Here is a 21,304-nt window from a genome sequence, read left to right as displayed (position 1 = left end):
TTGTCTATAGGAGAGTGTTTTTAGTGCTTTTATTTTCTACATTGGGACGGATATGGCATTACAGTGTGTTACTTGCGGCAGTGGATGCCACAGCATCAAGTCAGCTCTTTCAGGTTTCAGGCCATTTGATCTAACCATTTGGTGAACTCTTTTAAATAGTTGGGGAGCACCTTTACTCATTTTATGACCAACACTTCATCAGGGCGAATCCCATCCAAAACTTGAAACGTGAACTGGCTCCATCCAGTTAAAGGTTTATTCTCTACACTCAATTTGATCCCGAAGCCCCAGTATTAGCCGTAATACCTTGGGAGCGCAAATCAAAGTGGGCCCAAATGTGTGGTTTAGATTTAGAGGTGATACACGGCATTGAACGGAGGCACGAAAGAAGGAAGTTTATTCAATTAGCAATCAATGTAGTAATTCTAGGAATCAATTAAAGTCATACAGTAAAGCTGTAAACATACTTTTGTCCCATTTTTCAGGATCTCTTTCTGGAAGAAAAAAGTCATCACTGAGTTCGCAATATCTTTAGTTATATTTACATTTTATTGACTCTTACAGAAACATACATACATTTTTTTGTACATTCGTACTATTTTTTTCAATTTTCTTTACAAAAAAACTTATTTTCTGTGTTGAATTAATGTCTCAATAGCATAAAGGAATACAATTTTTTACTTTCAGATTTCATATACTGTACACTACAGGTTAAAATCCTGTCAATAAATATATTCTTTTTCTTCAGGAAAACAACCACAATGTGTCTGTAAACATGTTTTTTTAATGCGACATTGTCTAGGAGACTGTGCAAGCGCTACTTCTGCTCCTAGAACTACTGAGGCATCGTGTTTTCCTCAATTCCCAGTCCGATATTATATGAATTTTCTGTTAAGAATTTCTTGGAGATCAAGATTTTAGATCTCAAGCGTTATTGATTTGGATGCATTTCCAAATCCTCGTGATAAAAGCTAATGGGAGTTGTAATCCACTGTGGGCAAACAAATGTCTGTGATCTTTAACCAAAACCCAATTACAGTGCGAACATGTGTTTCCATTTAATGGCCTTGTTCAAAACAGCATTGTTCTATCTCCAGACAGTTTTGATAATCTGCCAAAACAGAATTGGTGTCTAATAGCTATTCTGCCAAACTACACCTCTCTTGTACTGTCAGATCTATCAGTATGACTTGGAAGATGAGATTTTTTTTAAACTTTGCAGTCAGACTCCCCCAATTTAACAGTCAAACAATCAATCAATACATGAGTCAATTCCAGAGAAAGAGGCCAGGGAGAAGAGACGGAATTTAGTTCGTCATAGTTATGCCTCATGTGAATACATCGCAGACCTTTTGCTGTTCTTCGTCCGTCTTCGTCCCTTCCTTCCTTTCCTGGCTTTCCTCTCTTTTTTCTCTCTCCTCTCCTTCCTCTCTTTCTTCTCCCTCCTTTCCTGGCCTAGTCATAAACAGTTGTCCGGGAAGCACTTCCTGTCTTCCTCCAGCAGGGGGCAGGCTGCTCCATTGTTGGCCGGGTGCATCAGGATGTAGCGAGTGCGGTGCTGCACACCTGAGTCTCCACACTTGCCTTTGCACAAGCCCCAGGGAGACCACACTGACACTTCACAGTCCAGAGGGGTGTCTGCACAGAGAGGGGGTGAATAATAGTCACGTTTAAGTTTGGATTGTTGTTTTTTAAGTCAGTGCTTTCTATCTCGGGCACTTACTTTCTTTTTAAAAATATTTTATTTCTTCTTTGGAGGTGGGAAATTTGTGAGTGGTGTCCGTTAGTTATGTGAAATATCAAGGAGGGGAATACTGTATGTCATTATTGGGAAAACCTTTCCATTTAAAAGGCAAACGCAATAATAAAAGGGAATAAATGTTGGCATGCTTTGTGTGCGGCTCTCTATGAACTCATCGCTTCTCGTTATAGATTCTTGGCCGCGCTCGTGCTGCTGGAGTTACTTTTAATTATATTTAGCCTTCATTTATTGAGAGAGTTTTTGCTGACTGTGCTTGCTCTTTCTCAGTAGGATACTTGTTCCCAGTAAACAGTGCAACTACTTAACGAGTCCTCTGCAACAGATAACGAAAGAGGACCTTGCTAAGAGAAACCTCAGTTGTAATTTAGGGAAAGAGGGCTGCCTGTATCATTGCATGTTTTTTTTTTTCCAGCTAACAGAGTGGATAATGTAATCATTGAAGCTTTATGTTACATCATGCTCCTTCTCTCTCGCTTTCTCCAGCATTGTGAGCTGGCCCAGCTACCTCAGCCAACCTCGATGCGAGCTTACGTACAGCTGATTTGTATCACAGTCGTGGGTTAAAGAGTAGAAAAGCAGATGGGTGGGAGGCGGTACGGAAGCTGCATGGATGGACGGTCGGTTGAAGGGATTGAACATGCATGTCTGGTCACGGCTGACTTTAACATTTGCCTTTATTATGTGTGTCCATTAAACAAAGGGGATGATAATGGGGATAAAAAGCTGATTTATGGTCATTTTGCACCAGATTTGTGCTTCACAGATAAGATCCAGTGCAGGTGATCGCTAGTAATTAAAGAAAACTTTTGTTTAAGCTCCAAGGAGAAGGTACAAAGAGATGAAGGGATTATGGGATAGGGGAAGGATAAACAGATGGGGGGGGTGGGGGGATGGAGAACTGGGAACAGGGCAGGAAACCCCAACAGATTCCTGGCCAGTGTCTGTTGTTTGTTGATGTGTAGTCAGGGGAACAGGCTTGTAGTCTGTGATGCTGACTCAAACCTTTATAGTTACCCTCAACACTGCATCTGATTACCGCACCGTCAGCTCTTTTGCCGGGTCGACATGCTATCTTGTGCTGGTCAAGTCAGCTATTTAGACTTTGTGCGGTGAGTTGTGTTATTATAAAAGGTTAGTTTCCTTCCCAATCACATAGGAGAACATCTGTCACACAGACTGGTTTGTTTGACTTCTATATTGTTGGCTGTGCTTGGAGTTTGACATGCTCTTCATCTTTACTTTTTCCAGGATGTCTTCTTCTTCTTTCTTGCTTTTGGGCTTTTTTGTGTGTGTGTGTTATTACCGCTAATCTGTACAACAGGGAGTCTTAAATAGTCTGGGAGCCAACATTAAGTAAATCCAGCTTCACTTCATGGATTTCAGTCTTGTTAAAAACCTATGCGTCTGTGTCCCATTTGGTGTCATGACCTAAATGCTGCTGTAAATAATTTCTACTTGGTTTTCTTAAAGTGCTCTTTCACTTTCTCCATCTGTCATGTATTGACTTTTCCACTGGATGCCAGATGTGCCCCTGGCATTTTCAGATGCCCTGCACTCAATTGTCTCTCTGGTTTCTGGTTGGAAGTAATTGAGCTTGTGTGTGGCCTGTAATGTTTCCCAAATGCTTTTGCAGGAGTTTGTAAGTCCCTACCCTTGTGTTAAACCCTGATATCTAAGTTTGTCAAAACATGGAACGTACTGTGTCTCATTTGTTTTATTTTCTAAAATGCATTTAGTGCTATTCAATCAATAATAAGTGGAATGGCAAAGAGGCAGTTTAGAATAGTAGTAGTGCAGTATTAGAGGTGCATATTGCTGCTCCTGAGTCAGGATTTTTAGAAGTGACTTAGAGTTGGCACTTCAGGCTGATGATTCTGGGAAGGGCGTCAGCAACTGGGTCCAGGGTTTGTAGCTACAGTTGTGCTTCTAATCCTATTCATAGGTTCATAGTGGTCAGACTTTTTTGCAGTTTGCACCCAACCAGCCGTACTTTAAAGAAACTAACCTACAACAGATAAAGGGGCTTCTTCTGACTAACAGCTTGACTCATCAGCTCAGAGGGGGCCACCCTAGAACTCCACTGTTTACATGTTGATCCCACTATTCCTGTCAAATATGTATGTTTCATTCATATATTTCATTCTTGTTTTACTTCAGTCCATTACATTACTCGGTCGTTTCATGGTACATTCAGCGTTTCATATAAAAAAAATCTTGTGTCTGTTGAATGTATTTCTTAAAACATCTGCCAGTTGCTCAAATGACGTAAGAGCTCAGTTTTTGCATTACCGATGTATAGAGGAGAGCTGGATACCGTGTTCAAAGATTGCGCTCTATTCATTCCTGTCACTGTGACGTGAGCCAAAAAAATGTCTGGCATGTTTCTGTAGGCTTTGTCATGCTTCTGTTTGTTTGAGCCCGCTGAGCATGCGCGTCCTTCTCAAGATGAGCGCTAACAGCATGTCGGCTCAAGGCTTCCACTGATAGGAAGCCCTTTTGGGGGGTTTATGACGCTCAGAAAAATGTATTTACCTTTATGTAGCCAATCTTTGCCACTTATTGTAGGTGGGAAGAGTAACATGGCTACTATGCTTTGCAATGGTCTGCCTTTAATTGTGCATTGCTATGCTTTTTTGAAGATTATCCATTTTTTTGTTTTGCTTTAATATAGTAGCACATTTTAAAGTCACAACGTGCTTTTGAATCCTGCAGTGTTTATCTGTATGAAACGCATGCAGCCTTCTCATTTATTTGAATGGGGCCAGTCAAGAATGCTAGCCACGCTGCCAATGCTGCAAAAAAAAATGGAGGGTGTTCCAACCAAGTTGAACCTGGTACAACTTTTACCACAGTGCAAAGTGCTGGTAAACCACTTTATAAAGAGAATGGTGTATTTCTGCTCTGAGAGTGATAAAATCCTGCCTCTACCTAAAGCAGCACACCTCTACAAAGCAGCCTCTTGTGTTTTTCAGTAAACATAATTAAGCTTCATTTAGTTTTATTTCGACAGCTAGAATCAGTCATTAGTAAATACGATCACTGTTGTCACACATAATAGTGCCTTATGCTTACATTTTAGTCAGTGCTTCATCAGTGCACAAGAAGAGCTTTGGCCTTTTTTTAAACAGTATTTAATAAGTTATCTGGAGAAAGAAATTCTGAATGTTTTTGTTCGACTTACTTATGAGCTTGTCTTCAATCTCGTTTCCTGTTGGCAGTTGATTGGACTGTGTGGGCTCCACTGGCAGGCTGATGATCTGATTGGTCTTCTTTATTTTGGTCAGCGTGACCTTGGCAATGGGTGGTAGGTGCTTCAGGCGTGGGTAGAAGAAGGAATTGGCAGGGTGGCTAGGAAAGGAGGAGGTGATCTATGGAGGGGGAAAATGGACAAGGAATGGCATTTGATGAATTAAATGTTTGTAGAGATGTAGGTTGGACAGTCACACTAAACATTTATCTTTAAGAAGTACGGCAAATATGGATTAAGCTCATTGAATTGTGTCCTACAGAACTTATGCTCTTGATTTTTAGACGATAATATATATTTTTTTCCACTACATACAGTTGGTTAAAATGATACTAGAAAGAAACAACAAACATCATTTTCTGGCATTAACTTGTCCGTCATGTTGTCACTTGCTCTCTTTCTGGTAACTGGCTGTGAATGTTGAAACTTGAACCACTGATCAACATTTAAATAATCGCTCAATATATAGTCACATTATTTTATTTCCTTTCTTGTCAAAGCATATGAAAATTCAGCTTCGGAAGGTCAACCTAATCTGCTTACAACAGCTGTAAAAAGCAACTCTGAACTTATTTTCTCTGCTCGCTGTTTGAGATTTTCGCTTTGGATTGATGCGGTGTTGCTCTTGGCTCGGGCCGACCGACCTGTGTGATTCTGTCCTGCGGGATGGTCTCAAAGTTGGGGGAGGAGAAGGTGAAGCCGCTGTCAGTTCCTGCGTCATATGGGAAAAGCTCCAGCGACACAGTGTCTTTCCAGTGGTCGCCAACACACAGGTCAACGCTGTCCACACCCACAAACCAGTCCGGGCTTGGAACGAGGCGCACGATAAACGACAGCTGCAGATGGAGGAAGCAAAGGATAGAGAAGGAGATGGAGCAGAGAGACAGAGAGAGACAAGAGGAAATAAGTGGGTGGATTATAGTCAGAGATGGAGATAAGAAGAGACAGGAGGAGGACAAGGGTGGAAAAGATGACAGAGTTGTGATGTTATTTGAGGTCACCATTTATGACTAAATAGATTAATTTAAAAGTCACAGAGAAGGAATTGGTTCATTCTCTGAGTTAAGGTAATTTTCCAGTTGGGCGATAATGCTACGTGCAACATACATGCATTCACATTTATCAGAAATGTAAAAAAAAATGGATGTATCAGTTTATTTAACTTTAACATTGATAGAAAAGGAACTGAAATTATTTGAATCACTCTGAAACTACAGTAAAATGAGCACTTCATTAGCTTGTATTTGGCTGCAAACCATCTATGGGAACATCTTTCTGGGAAATTCAAATACTCCATCGATTTTAGCGTTGTTTACCGATGACATTGTTCTGTTAACTTACAGTTGACAGGATGCAACAGAAACACAGGAAGTTTTTTGGAATTTTTCGCTTTCTTTTTCCTTGTGATAAGTTGGCTTCTAGTTTACTTATAATGCGACTCACAAGGCAAAAGTTTGATCATTTTGGTCTGTTCTGCCAACAGTGGCTCATGTAGCATGTAGTAGTGACGTAGTGAAGATGAGAAGCAGGCAGCAGAACTCTGGTAACTTGTTTCTAATTCCACTACCACAAACTTGTTTCCTTTCCAAACTTGAATTCTCATCGTATATGACTGAAGCTCTAAGTGGCTTCACAGAGCTTTAGTCGTATATGACGTGTATATCATGTGGTAATGTATTTCACTGTTGTAACATCTTCAGTTAGAAGCATGTATTATCATAGTCGAGATCTGTAGTCTTTCAACTCATACACCTCCCTCCATGTGCTGTAATACAGCTTGTTTACTTTCGATGAACATCTTTTTTCCACACTCTGTCGGGTCCTTTGTCCAAGCCCAGTAAAATTCAGTCAGATGTGTCCCTAATTTTATGACTTACCTAGAGACTCATCAGGAAGAAGTTTAACAGCCAACTTCTTCTTCTTTACATAATTTGAAGAGACATAAATTAGGCTTCCTACATTTCATAAGCTCTCTTTAGGGTGTAGCATATGGAAAGAACACTCTCAAGCTGCTTTTATAGGCGCATTAACTGTTTTGCTGCATCAGCCTACTTAAAAAAAAAAAAAGACTTCTTTCTTTCTCACAATATAACTCTTTATATTGTCAACAAGTGGCGGTAGTGTGACAGGTTGCTATTTCACTAAAAAGGACACTTGGTGCACTGAATTAAAATGTTGGAAATTCTAGTGCTTTTACAACCCCAGTTTAGTGTTTATAGTTTTGGCTGTCTTTTCTTTTGGCTATAATAGCACTTTACTAACAATTGCATTGCTGGGAGATGGCAACCAAACAAACAGTTGCAATGGAAATAACCTCCAAACAGAGTTCACAGAGCTAACCACACCCTTGATCTAGTAAACCCCATGTGTCTGAAACACTTACTTGGAAGTTGCAAAACTGCAGATGTTTCCAAATATCATTTGTCATTGTATGCTGCTCAGCTGTGTGGTCAAAGCTGAACCTCTGCAAGGTGCAGCGGGTGTCATAACAAAATCTGTCGCAGTGCCAGTTCTTACAGTGACTCCCATTTTAACTTCCAAAAAACTGGTTTGTACTGTGGCCAAACCAGCATGATCGGTGGGCCTGATGATGAGGCTGTGAGTTCTGGCAGTGAAGTGTTATTATAGGTGATAGGAATGATGGCTAAAACTATATATAAAGGTTTACTAAACAAGAGCAACGGTTGTCAACATTTCTGGAGAAATTCTTTAGGCCCCCTGATGCAGGCCAAAGAAATCATCACACCATGGTGTTATGTATACTGACCTGTCAGCAAAAGGCCCTCTCATGTACTTAATGCCCTGACCCTGAATGAAGGAAACCAGTTGTTGAGACACTTACATACGAGTGCCTGGCGAAGACCTCAAACTCAGTGCTCATCTGGCCTGTGCCTCCCACGACAGCGGGAGCGGAGAGGATCCCATAAACGCTCTGGATGCGTTCGCCGGCCGTCTCCACTTCCTTCATGAGCGTCCAGGCCTCGCCTTTCTCCGCAAACTCTCTCACTCCGTTGCTGGCAAAGTCATTACGTTGCCACATGTGGAAGTCAGAGCTGTGCGTCACCCCTGATAGGACGGAGAGAGTGAAAGGAGAGGGTTAGAAACAGGTGTTTGCAACAGATATTAGTCTGCTTTACTTTATAACTGTATTTGTATTTTCACAAAGGGATATTGAAGAGCAGTGTAACTATATTTTCTTGGGTTTACGGTGGGTGATTGAGAGGATCTGAAATCAAAACAGTTAAGGACATATTTATTATTCTCACCAATGGAGAGAAATATGATTTTATTTTGAATTTCTACTTTTATTGATCAATTAATGCCTGGATATTCTCCTGGCTTTTGTCTCAAAATAATGTGACCAAAAAAAAGAACTCAGGTTGGCTTCGGTGCACTTACCAATCAGATTTGACCACTGTGCAGGAGGACGGTAGACAGGATACTGCTTAGGGAAAGCTGCCTGGGTCCATTTGCCAGTAAACGTTAGACTGTACTGAGCAGTGTCAGAGGCTGTGCACATGGGGATGTCAGTCGGGACGGGCATTGAATGAATGCCCTGGCACAGTGTCAGCATCGTGACGATGAGGCGATGGACAGCCTCGGAGAAGGAGAGAATGTTTTTTGTGGTGTCCATGATGAGGGCAGGCTGGGGGAGGATGGAAGGCCTGAAGGAGGGAAACGCCAGTAATAACATTTATATCAAGCTGAGTTATGAAGCTGTAAATGTACACATGTGTACTAATCACAGTATATCAAACACTTTTTCATGCATAATTTTCTGCTCAGGATTTCTCACCACTAAATATTTCTATTCTAAGGATTCAACTACTTTTTATTCTGCTAGACAGGATTTCCACTTTCCATGTCTCTATCTACTGAAAAGCCCCACACAGGCCAGATTTGTCAGTTTGGTATTATTTGTCTTATTTATCCATGGCATCGCTACATGCAGCTGTCCTCCTCTTGCCAGATCATGAACATGAACGAGTCTGACAAGGAGAATTGAAAAGGGCAAACTGTCTGAGTGTCTGGTTTAACAAGTGGGGCATGTGTGAGTCAGAGGGAAATTTTGTTCACTTGAAACCCTCTACACTGTTTTTCCACTGTTTAGACTTGTAACGGCAGCTCAGTAAAGTGAAACAGACAGAAGGAGATCTGATATTTATTAAGATGCATGCACTGAGCGTGTCATCTTTGCTGCAGCACTGCGAGCTACACGTCTGCCTCAGAGACATTCAGTAGAATGAATCCTAACTTCGGATACCTCATCATATTTTCCTCCGGTAACGGAACATAAACTTTGCTCTCATTTTGCAATTCCCCTGAACTCTATCTATTTTTCATCAGTGGTGGAGGTCTCACTTAGGACTGTGATTTATATGCTAATATATGCCCCTGATTAGTGAAGAGCTCTGCTGCTGAATCCTTGCTTCTGAGAGATATATGCATGAGCAGCAAGCACACAGAGTGGTGCACAGTTTCAATATTGCCTAAGCAAGCAGGCCACTTCATACATTTAGGTCTGTTTAGTGCAGAGTTAGTACATTTTTTTAAAAGTTGAGCCATTCTTTTCAAAAATCTGTTCTTAATCACTCTCCATCTGATGTTTTGTAATTCAGCTCCATCACACTACATCACATGCAAGCTTCCTTGTTTCAATTGTCACATCAATTAATTTCTGCAGGAAGAAAACAAATGCACCTGTAAGCATCCTTGTGTGGTCCTGTAGAAGCAGGAGTAATGTGTGGTGCAGAAACTACTCACTGGTTTTGCTCAGGGTTCCAGATGAATGAAGGGCTGCAGCTGATGAGTGGAGAGGAGGGCTGGAGGTGAGGAGAAGGGGAGAGGAGAGCAGTGGATGTGGCTGTCGGGACGAGTGACTGCAAATCTCCAAGTCCTCTTTCGCCTATTTATGTCTTTCAAGACTCTTTCCTCCCCCTCTTTCCCTCATTTTCTCCTTTTTCTTTTCCTCCCCCTCCCCTCGTCCTTCCCCCCTTGTGCTCCACTCCCCTCTTTAACTCGCTCCACGCTTTTTCTCAGCCTCTCTATCTGCTCGCCAATGACTTCCCTGCCCCCTTCATGCCCTTTGACTTTGGCTCTCCGTCCTGCTCTCTCCTCCTCCTCCTCGCTCTCCTACTCTTTATAAGTGGCCCATTAACTTGCTAATGTGTTCAGCAGTTCTCGATGCACAGCCAGGGGTCCTGTGCAGCTCTGTGGGTAGAGTGTCGTTTCACAGTATGACGCCGTAGGTCTCTATATCTACAAATATGTCTAATGAGGCTAATCATGTTTTTTTCTAGAATTTCTCTGAATGTGTCTTGGTCACGTTTTAGAATTTCAGCTGAGCTACTAGATCCAGTCCCAGTGCTGCTTTTTAACTCATGTTGGAAGTTATATTGCCTCTGTCGTAGTCAATTTGCATAACTCCTTTGATGTGTTTTTCAGGGGCTTATAAAGTCAGACAAGTTGAAGCATTCCAGAAGTATTGGGGAATTATAGGCTTTAAGACACAAATTGTGATTTGATGGCACTGGGTCAGGGCTTAGCAGAAAGCTTCCATCAAGTGTACTCAGTACTAATGAACTTGGATGAACTTGGAATTTAAGGGCACCCAATCAGTGATTTAATCAGTTAAGTTCAAAATGCATACACTCTCGCATTTCCTGACACTTCCTGCTCTAAATGCATTTGCACTGTAAAAACAACATGGCTTTGGTACTGGACATTGAAGGACATTCCCCAATTGAGATTTGACAGCAGGTTCCCAAAGGAATTGCACTTATGAACTATGATGTCAGAATCCTAAAATAAGTTGATAAGCAAATTTGAACTCTGTAAAGAGGGCTGCAGGGTGGCGCAGTTGGTAGCACTGTTGCCTCGCAGCAAGAAGGTTGCCGGTTCGCATGTTTGCATGTTCTCCCCGTGCAGCGTGGGTTCTCTCCGGGTTCTCCGGCTTCCTCCCACACAGTCCAAAAACATGTTGAGGTTAGTTGGTGATTCTAAATTGTCCGTAGGTGTGAATGTGAGAGTGCTTGGTTGTCTGTCTCTAAGTGTAGCCCTGTGATAGACTGGTGACCTGTCCAGGGTGTCCCCTGCCTTCGCCCTAAGTCGGCTGGGATAGACTCCAGCTCCCCTGCGACCCTAATGAGGATTAAGCGGTGTATAGAAATGGATGGATGGAGAAACTCTGTAAAGAGGTGAATGTAGATGTAGCATTTTTTTCTGCTGTTTGCTAATGGCGATATGTTTCCAGCTGATTCTACCTTGTCCTAATGGCTGTCCCACCTGGTTGTTAGGGTTTTATTCACTGCAGTGACACCATAAACGCGAGGGCACTTCAAAAAGTTTCAGCCTCACCACAAAACATCCCATCAGGAGAAAGATTGCGCTTGCATTGTTTTTCAACATCGTCCCCCTTAACTTCAACACCCTTGTTCCACAGAAAAAGGTCACACCTTGAGCTTACAGATACTCGTCATCCCTCTGAAAATGGCAACCGCACAAGTGGGATTTCAGTTTGGGAGACAGATAGAAGTCAATGGGGCAGGCAGGGTGAGTAAGGTGCATGAAGCAACAGGTCAAAGCAACATTTGGCTCCTTCTGCCACCTGTGCTGTGTGGATGGGTGCATTGTCCTGGAGCAACAGCATTCAGCCATAACTCACTAAACCAAAACACAGAAGCCATTACCTTGCCAACAGATGCCAGTTGCTTAACCTTCCTTGGAACCAGAGAACCAACATGTTTCCACTGTTTAGTGTGATTTTTTTTGGGATCAAAGTGGCGAGCCCATGTCTCATCCTGAGTCACAGATCTCCAGAGGAATTTGGCTGGATCAGCCTGAAAACAAGCCAGAAGTGTCCTCGAAATTTCCATCTCTTCATTTTGTGATCTCGTGTTCAGGGAACTCATCTTACAGACAGTTTGCTCATCCCCGAGATGTCAGCCAACAGTGTGAACTGACCCAACAGTGTTTACCTTGTTCACCACTCTGTGTTGGACATTCAGATGCCTGTCATTCATGACCGTGTTGTAAATAGATGGTTGTTCGCAGAGTGTCCACACGTCTTTGCTGATTTCCTTTAAGGGTCATTCCTTTTTCCTGGAGATGCTTGATCACAGTTCGAGCTTCTTTCTTGTCCGTTTTTGCTTTCCCTCTAGCCTACTGATTTTCAAAGGGAATCATGATAATAAAATGACAACCAACACTTGAGTTTTTATGGACAGTGATATCAGGCTTTACAGTATACACGTATGCTCCAAAATGTGAGTTGCTCCCCTTGTGTCCTGGTGAGTCTATCTTTGAAGTAGCCTCGTAGTTCATTCAAATATCATCACATCAGCAGGTTATTGTGTTTTAGCTGTGCTGTCTAGCACTCTTGACATATTTTTGAGTAATACACATATAAAACTGTAAAAACAAACAGACACAGAGGACAACTGATATCTCATCCTCCATTGTCTGTCTTTAATCTCTCAGCCAAGGTGTACAGAAATGTGAGTGTCTTTCTACCTTTGCATGTGCAAGTTTTTGTTGTAAACCACACTTGTGAGGACATTTCTGGATCATAAGAACAGTTTGGCATCAGAGTGTGTGTGTGTGCGTGTGGAGGGGTGTGGTGCTTGACTTACTAAAGCTGGAGGTGACAGACCCACACACTCACGTGCAAACACACAAATAAGCCGGCACGCTGAATCAGCCCACATCTAATGATTTCCATATGGTCACGTTTCTTACAAAAACAAACTAAAACACCTACAAACACACACACACACACACATACACACACAGAGACCGGTTGCCCTCGCTCAACCCTCAACCTCTCTCAGTTTCCAGCATTTATTGTTTGGACTGCAAAGTCCAGTCTGTTTTCAGTCAGTGACATTTGAAAAGGGAAAGTTAACTCATCACCACCCTCATAACTCATGCACGCTGAACAGTGGCGCACTGTGTTCAGTTTTATCGAGGGTAGTAGATCAATGTGACTGAAGTGGTTTTCAGGTCTGGTTTGTCGGACACACACTGCCGCTGGCTGAGTTCATGAAGTGAATTCACAGACTCCGCATGTGCAAGGTGTGCACCGTAACACATTGTGTCTTCAATTCATTTATTGTGCAAAGTGTACATATAGTGTTACTATTCCACGTTTAAAGGCTGCAGGGTGTAAGACTGACAAGATCGAGCTTTTAATTCTTGTGTCAGCAAACATCCACACTGCTGTCTTGAAGGAAGACACTGAATCCAGACCAACTGCTGGTCTGTTGAAAACCTGTAACCCTTCACCTGCCCAAAGAGTGTGTTTGGCCTGCAGGGATCGTAAAGGGTCAAATTAGTAAGAGTAGCAGTAGGTTTTTACAAAGATACATAGATTTTCTTATAGTTTAGGAGTCTATACAAAAAGTTTTTCATGCACATTTGGAAGTAATTCAACTGAAGAGTTTATGGAAACAAGAAAATTCAAAGAAGCTCTTCCAATTTTGCAAACGGATTTTTATGTCCGCTTGAGGTGGTTTTTGACTTTTTTAAATAAGAGTTGCTGTGCTTTATGGGAGATGGAAACACCTTTTAAAAACAAACAAACAAAAAACTTCTTATGTAGCAGATATTAAACTGTCATAACTGATTCGCTGTATAGCATGAAACATGGCCAGTACCAGCAGACATTAAACAATAATTGCCACTTTCCTAGTTGAAAACCATTGATAAAGATTTTCGTCAATTTTTCTTTCATACAGCTTCTTCAGTGTTTTTAGTTGTTGTCAAACATCAGGTTTTGTATCAGGCTTCTTATAGTATCACAGTATCATCACCTTCTGACGATGCTACGCAGCAGAGTTTATTCACTCCAAAGCAAGGAAATGGAAACAAGCCTCATTTGCGTTTCTTTTTTACAATTTTTGTGGCATTTCAAAAGTTTTTTTGATTATTATACAAAAACACGGCTATAGTTTTCATCTTAACGTTTTCCAGAAATGTCTGTGCCCTTTTGTCGATAATGAAATTATGTATTAAAGACTTGTTTCTAAAATTGTCCTTTCGCAGTAAATAAAGGTTGAAATGTCGAAAATCCACAAACAGGCTGGAGAAGTCAAAAACGAGTGAGAGAAGAGTGCCAAAAAAAAACACCTTTTCCTTTTAAGCACAGTTTTCTGCCTGTTATTTTTGGGGAATTATTGAACCTGAGTGAGAGACACATTACTGTCAATGGCTTAAATTTATGTTGCTACATTATTGTCCATCCTGTTAATGCGGTCCACTGGTGCTTGCTGGCCTATTTTTGCTTTATGCTTTCAGCATATGACGAGAACCCTTCCTGACTGACCTTGGTTTAAAGACACACTGACCCCATTCTAGTTGATAGTGTGTTTATGCAGGAAAACGACCAGTCGTGTGTTGTTTGAAAGGAAGCTTTAAATACCTAGAGGAGAGTCATAGAGGAATATAGGTCAGAAAACACCATCAGGGCCTGTCTGGGGCTCGAGGGCCAAAGAGTCAAGTCTGTCACGTGTCTGCTGGCAGGAGTTGAGGATGTGGGCACGTACTGTGGTAGGTAGGTGGGATTGCTGTCAACGGTTAATATATATTAGCCTCATGTAGACCTCACATATTTCTGTGTTGGGCCATCAGACAGACTCTCCAGTGTGTTTAAACCACAGTCAGACCACAGTTCATTACAGAAGGCGTGGTCATCTAATACTTGTTAAGGGATTTGAAGCATGAAGCAGTTAGACACATTTTGACTGAGTGCCGACACTGATATATGCACTTATTTTTTCCAAGGTTCTACTGTTGTGGAATAGAGATATTACGTCGATTCTTATCATAATGGCAAACTGGAAGATGCAGATGTAAAATACAGTGCTTTTCAAATGTTCACATTCGCAGGACAAAAAGAAAACCACCCAAACTTATGTGTGAAACATGCCATAGTTATTTTCATGCAGCAGTTTCAAAGAAAACTGAAAACTCTTAGCCAGGTAGGTTAATGAAATCTGCCTGTCAGTGTTTATTTCATCCATCCATCCATTATCTATACACCGCTTAATCCTCACCAGGGTCACAGGGGGCTGGAGTCTATCTCAGCTGACTCAGGGTGAAGGCAGGAGACACCCTGGACAGGTCACCAGTCTATCACAGGGCTACACTTAGAGACAGACAACCAAGCACACTCACATTCACACCTACGGACAATTTAGAATCACCAATTAACCTCAGCATGTTTTTGGGTCTTGCGGGAGGAAGCCGGAGAACCCGGCGAGAACCCACGCTGCACGGGGAGAACATGGAGACTCCTGTGTTTCGTTCGTGTTGATGCAAATATTTATTTTCATATATCATCTTGCATCCCTAATAAATATAGATATTGTTGAATATTTGTATATATTGTATAGTTTTGGCAATTTGCTGTTATGTAAGACACCAACAGGCCAATTAAATTACAGACTTATTTACAGGTTGATTATGTCAGTTAATTAGTTAAGTTGGATATATTTTCTTATGTTAAACTTAAAATTGCTTTGAGTTCTTTTTTTTTTTTTTTTTTTTTTTTAATCCTCTTTTTTATACCACTGGTCAATATTTTTTTTCTGCAATAGACATTTAGTATTGTATGCAGCAGTGTTAATTGTCAGTGGTGGAGTCTGCCTTTCCCACATGGAATTTAAATTACCTGCACACACACACACGGGGGATTCACAGGAAACAGTGTGTGCATTTACGTTAGCATCACAGTTCACGATTCTGTCAGACTGATCGTGGCGTCTTCCTTCGCTAATCTCTTGTTTAGTGCAATATCAGGGCTGTGCTAAATGTTATGTTGTGTGTTTCCTACTTTTGGTTTCTTGTAAATTAGAATGTACTCTTTAGAAGGTTGCTCATGTGTCTTCAAAACAACATGTGGTCCTTTTTGAGGATTTTTGTCACTAGATCATATTAATTTTTACGAAGACTACAGGCTTTGGGAGAATCAATGCATCTTAATTCAGCTACACAGCAATGTAGAAAAAAAGCCAATACTGACGTCCTTCTGTATTAAAACAACATGACAAAATGGGTTGGATGAGTTGAGAGTTTGTCTACATTTGGATCACAGATCATGCGTTACAATTATTACTAAATTCAAACACAAGAGGCAGATCCAAGTGTCTAAATTGATTTTAAAAGGGCGGAATAATGTATTGGTTAAATACAACTTAGTTCTTAGAAATTTCCGAAACAACACAAGAAAAATTGGACATCGGTCGCAGATGGTTTTTCCGGCCTGTACAGCACATCTCCTTGGCTGCACCCAATAGCCTTTCCCAACGCCTCATATCAGTGAAGGTTGTATAACAGATTCAATCTTTTTATGAGAGACAGCCTTCCATTGCTGAGAAATATTATCCAAAACTGGTTTACAAGCTGGAATTGGGTTTGCCGCCACATAACATCGTTGAACTTTCTAACAGAAAGTAGGAAGCAGGGATGAACACATTGATTACAGTGACTGGGCGAATGTCAAGACGCTGAAGGCCACTGAGGGGCCACCATATGTCAACCCAATGGACCGGACAGCCTGTACACAAAATAACAGAGCGTGTTGTTGTTAGGTTAATGGCCAGTGTTGCTATGGTGACAGGATGTGAGGTCAGTGTTTTGACTCTTTTAAGAGAGGTTCTGGGCTGACCACTGTGAATTTGGAAATGCTGATAAACAGACACATGGACGCACGCAGATACAGGGTCATGAGGATTGATACGCTTAAATTCTCATTTACAGCAAATCAAACAAAAGGCATCAGTCATTCATTATGAATCAGTCACCTCTTGCCCACAAACACACACTGTGTTACCTCGAGCTGACACCTGGTCTCACCATCCAACCTTTTTCACACTGTTTTCTGCACTCACCTCCACTCAGCAGATCCCCACGGCCTTGTTACACCAATAATCACCCCTGATTTCCGGGAATAATTTCCTCTGCTGTGTGGGAGCAATCTGCGTGTGCATTCATTTGCACATTTCTGAATAAATTGTGTGTGCGTGCGCGTATGTGTGTCCCGTCTAATGGATGCTGCAGGTCAGAGCAGAAACAAGAGACAGCAAGTCGGTGGTTATATCGAATATCCATGCAGCACATGGGCTCGCTCCAGTCTGGCTGAAGCTTTGCTCATGTTTATGTTAGTATAATGTTTAACGCAGTTGCTGTTGCGCTTTGTTCAGTGTTAAATAAATGCTTTTCATGCACTGATGCGGAGCTGTGCAAAAGTTTCAGATCTTTAGATTTCACATAATGCCATCAGAGAAACATCTGATCAGTTGAAATTCATTCAAATTTGCAACGTGACCATAAACCCAAAGCCGCATGCGTTTCTGTCTGTCTGTCTGTTGCAGACTTACTACTGGATTGACCTGAATAGCTCCTAATATTTGCTCTTTATAAAGTTTATGAAGTTTAAACCGTGTGACCTGCCTCGACTCTGTGATGAATCAATATGTGAGTCCTGCTGTTTGACTCCACAGAAGCAGACTGCTGGTATTGTAACTGACTTTGTTGAATGTTTGTGTCATCAATCATCAAAACCCACCACAGTCAGACAAGCCAATATTAGATGTCTAGATCAAAGCGATTTATATCTGAGAATTATGGATGAACAGCTCTGTTCCAGGGTTTTAGGTGACTGCAGAGTATTAAAACACAACGCATATAAATTCATCATTAGGAAAACACAGCTGCTGAGTCTGCTTTTCTTGTTTTCTCTCGCTCAGTCTTGTGTGTTTCATAGGGTTTTGCTCAGAAGTTGGCACCTGGATTGCATTGTTTAGGTTTAATAGAAAGTCTTTTAAAAGCTGCACAAAGCAGATTTTCTTAAAGGCGACTTCCAGCGATGGTTCGGGTTCATGCAGAGGAAAGAGGCATGGTGCTGAGTGAGTCATGACATTTAGTTTTGAGTATAGCTTTTGTTAGATTTGACTTTGTGAAAATGGGCTCCTGGAGCAGGAATGATAATAGTTTCCAAATTTTAACCTATGTTCTATTTTTTTGGGTGGGTGTTGTCTTTCCTTCTTAGAGAGCTTGAACTGAGTCAGAAGCTGTTGGTATTGTGGGCCTATAAAGCCTGTTGAGGAACTGTATTAGAATTTGGAGCATACAAATAGATGTACATTGTTCTACAGCAGTAGGTTTCACTATCTGACATTGTAAGCTAAAACCAAGCATACACCTGTACCTTGTAGGTATTTCTTTCTTTCTGTTTACCAGGAGCCCTCACAGTAAGAAAAACCCTGATTTTGACTGAAATAGGCCAGTGTTTTGTCTTGATTACTGTAGGAAATGCAGACATTTATAGAATATTGTCTGTGTGATGCAAGAAATTGGTTGCTTAGTTGTAGAAAACACTACAGAGGAGGAACAGCAATGCTAAAATGTAAGAGATTTCCTTAACGGCACGGCAGCTGCTTGCATAGACAACAAGGTCAGCAATTCCTGTAATTTGTTATGCATGTTGAATCAACCACAAGTTGTCAAGGCTCACGTCTTTGTTTTCTTCTGGAAAAATATTCATTTAATTGGAATGTGACAAATTAGGAAAATAATGCGTAATGACAATTACAAGCGATCCAAAAGTGAGCATATGCGTCTGTGTCATCATTTTTAAAAGTCTCCATATCTGCCCATCCTGACAGATACTTCAACCCCAGAGTTTTCAAACTAAAACTGGGTCAGCAACATTTCAAAAAGTCTCAATTTGAGGGGTCCTAAATCTCCAGTGTAGTGCTGATGCTTGGCGTAGATGTAGCAGAAGTTGTGTTTTAAAATCAAAACACGTTAGTGTTGCTGTTGCAGGGGTATTTAGATAAACTGAGTCTTAATAAATCTTAAACCGCATAATCCCCTGCAAAAGAGGTAATTGTCTAAGGGAGGCAGGGTTATTGCTGACTAAAAATATCAAATAATTAGAATAGTAGTTTTGTGGTGCACACTAAACTTTGCTTACAGAGGATGCTTAGGATAAAAAACGTTTTGATTGGTTGAATATTTACTCAGTTGATTAATTAAAGTTTTGGCTTATAAGGAAATACTGAAAAATGTAGATGACTGTTCCATAGCCCAAAGTGTTGTGTTGTGGGTGACTCATGTGCTAGAGCAGGATTTTTTTTTTTTGTTGATCAAATTTTTATTCGCTTTTCTTTTTGCAAGACAAATTATCCAGACATTAACAAAATAAAAAATATAAAGACAGATACAACATAAGATACAAAACAACAGTACAAAACAAGTATAACACAATAACATCAAAACCCACCTCCCAGAAAAAAAAATATACATAACATAAATATTTATACATAATGGGGGATAAAAAGGAGTTCCACCTGGCCCGTATGCATACAATGATGTAGACCTACATCAGATATGGTGGTAGATCAGGTTGTCCACCAGTCATAAGGTTGGTGGTCACCATTGGTTGAATAAGAAACACAATGTAAAGCACTTTGGAACCTAAATTTCATAAAGCACTGAACCACTTTGTTTGTTTTACAGCACCACCAGTTGAAAAGATCATTTTACTCACACAAAAAGCTGAACACAAATACAAAGTACTGGCAGAGGCTATAATCAGTTAATTTTGAGCATATATTCTTAAACAATACTTTAAAGCTATTAATTGATTTCTAAATCGTAGCCTTATTTTTTGTTTTTTGACATATTGAATTTGAATTGAATTTCCCTTCTGGGATGAATAAAGTATTTTTCATTTCATTTCATTTCATTTCATTTCATATTGTGTGCCTGACTAATTGTTTCAACTCTACGCTAAAGTTCAACCGATAGATTCTCAATTTTGCAGAAAGTAAGAGCAGTACTTGATTTGTTTTTTTTTTTTGAGACAGCCGCTTTAAGAAATAATCCCTAAATGAAAAATCTGCGAATGCTTCTTTTGATTTTCTCTTGCTTCTGACAGAAAGTCATGACTGCTGTGTTTCTGTATTGTTGTTATTTATTGCTTTTTGCTTTGCATTTGTGTGCTCATCGCTGGATGAAGTTACCGTGCTGGCTGCGTTAAAATTTTTTGAAACAGAGAGCCTAATTTTTATTGCAGTAACTGTAGTTTTATGTCTTCATTTTCATTTCATCTTAGCTCCTCTTTCTCTGTCTGACCATATTTCAATATTTTACCCCCTGCTGTCCCTGTATAGACATCTCATCCTACCTCCTTTGCAGCCTCTCATTCTCTTTTGCCCCTTTTCTTCCTCTCTGTCTCTCTCTGACCTACTAAAGTGAGATCTCTTAATGTTTTTCCCATCATGCTCTCATCCCACCCTGTGGTGAAGCGGTGAACCCCCGGCCGGAGGTATAAAGGACATGATTTACAGGGCCCCTTTGCAACAAAAAAAGGAAAAAAAGAAAGAAAAAAACATTAAATGAGAGATCAGTTTTCCAGCACAGTAGTCCGGTGCTTCAGTGCAGGTTTCACTATTCAAAGTTCTGTTTTGAAATATAGCGCTCCAGCCATGACATGGTGTGGTCCGATTTTGTCAGATTGCAGAAGTGCCAAAATGTATTTCCACAGGAGAAGAAAACAGTGATAAAGCTGGTTTTGGTTTTCTCCATATGTGTTCTGTTGACTTGTCTGGATGAAGTGACAGGGAGATCCAAATGAGAGAGGAAGTGGGAGCAACAGTTAAGCATTAAGGCCCAAGGCTGCGGTATTGACACATTGTAATACGCCGCTTTAAAAGGAAACCACCGCATGTAAAGTCCCAGTTAAACGAAGTCTGGCTTTTTCATCTCGTTAGCCAGGTATTCGTACAGTTCGCTGCCGAAACGTGCAGCCGTGGGCACGTTGCTGCTTGGAGAGGTGAGTGATACGATGCTTGAACTACAGAAGGAAGGTCGTTCCGGGAAAGCTGTCTGCACACATGCTGTTGGTTTGAATTAGCCCCTGAAAAACCGAGAAAGGCTGAATATTAGGTTGTTGTTCTGAAGCGAAAAAATTGTAAAAATGTTGGACAGCATCACTACCAAAAAGCAACAAGCGTGATAAGCATGTCAACATTTCTCAAAAGTATCTGGCCTGGATTTCTGACGCTCCACAGATGGATATTTGGGCCGAGCAACATTGCACAATAAGTGCTTCTGTCAAAAATGTTTTAAGTCACTGACGCAAGACACCGGTTTTTATTTCTTATGACTGTAAATTAGTTCGTAGGAAATGTTGGCAACATGTCTGCATCTTGTTCAGAAACAGCCTGATTCATGCTTCCACACATCCACACTATGGAGCAAGTGCTACAAAACCCATTAACCTACAAGTT

General features: G+C 41.0%; 1 protein-coding gene across 1 annotated transcript; it reads right to left on the bottom strand.

The window, feature by feature from the left end:
* Window positions 1-369: 369 nt before the first annotated feature.
* On the bottom strand, window positions 370-9,887 carry spon2b (spondin 2b, extracellular matrix protein). Its single transcript, XM_008292759.1, has 6 exons — window positions 9,774-9,887; window positions 8,409-8,674; window positions 7,852-8,075; window positions 5,654-5,845; window positions 4,944-5,130; window positions 370-1,638 (listed from the first exon to the last, which is right to left on the bottom strand). Exons 2-6 carry the CDS (start codon window positions 8,641-8,643, stop codon window positions 1,460-1,462), a joined length of 1,017 nt encoding a protein of 338 aa, XP_008290981.1. The 5' UTR covers window positions 8,644-8,674; window positions 9,774-9,887; the 3' UTR covers window positions 370-1,459.
* Window positions 9,888-21,304: the final 11,417 nt, after the last annotated feature.

The sequence above is a fragment of the Stegastes partitus genome, unplaced genomic scaffold (genome assembly GCF_000690725.1).
Source record: "Stegastes partitus isolate 25-593 unplaced genomic scaffold, Stegastes_partitus-1.0.2 Scaffold830, whole genome shotgun sequence".
Lineage (NCBI taxonomy): Eukaryota > Metazoa > Chordata > Actinopteri > Pomacentridae > Stegastes > Stegastes partitus.
Note: the sequence above shows the minus strand (reverse complement) of the source record. Positions and strands in the feature narration are given on the sequence as shown.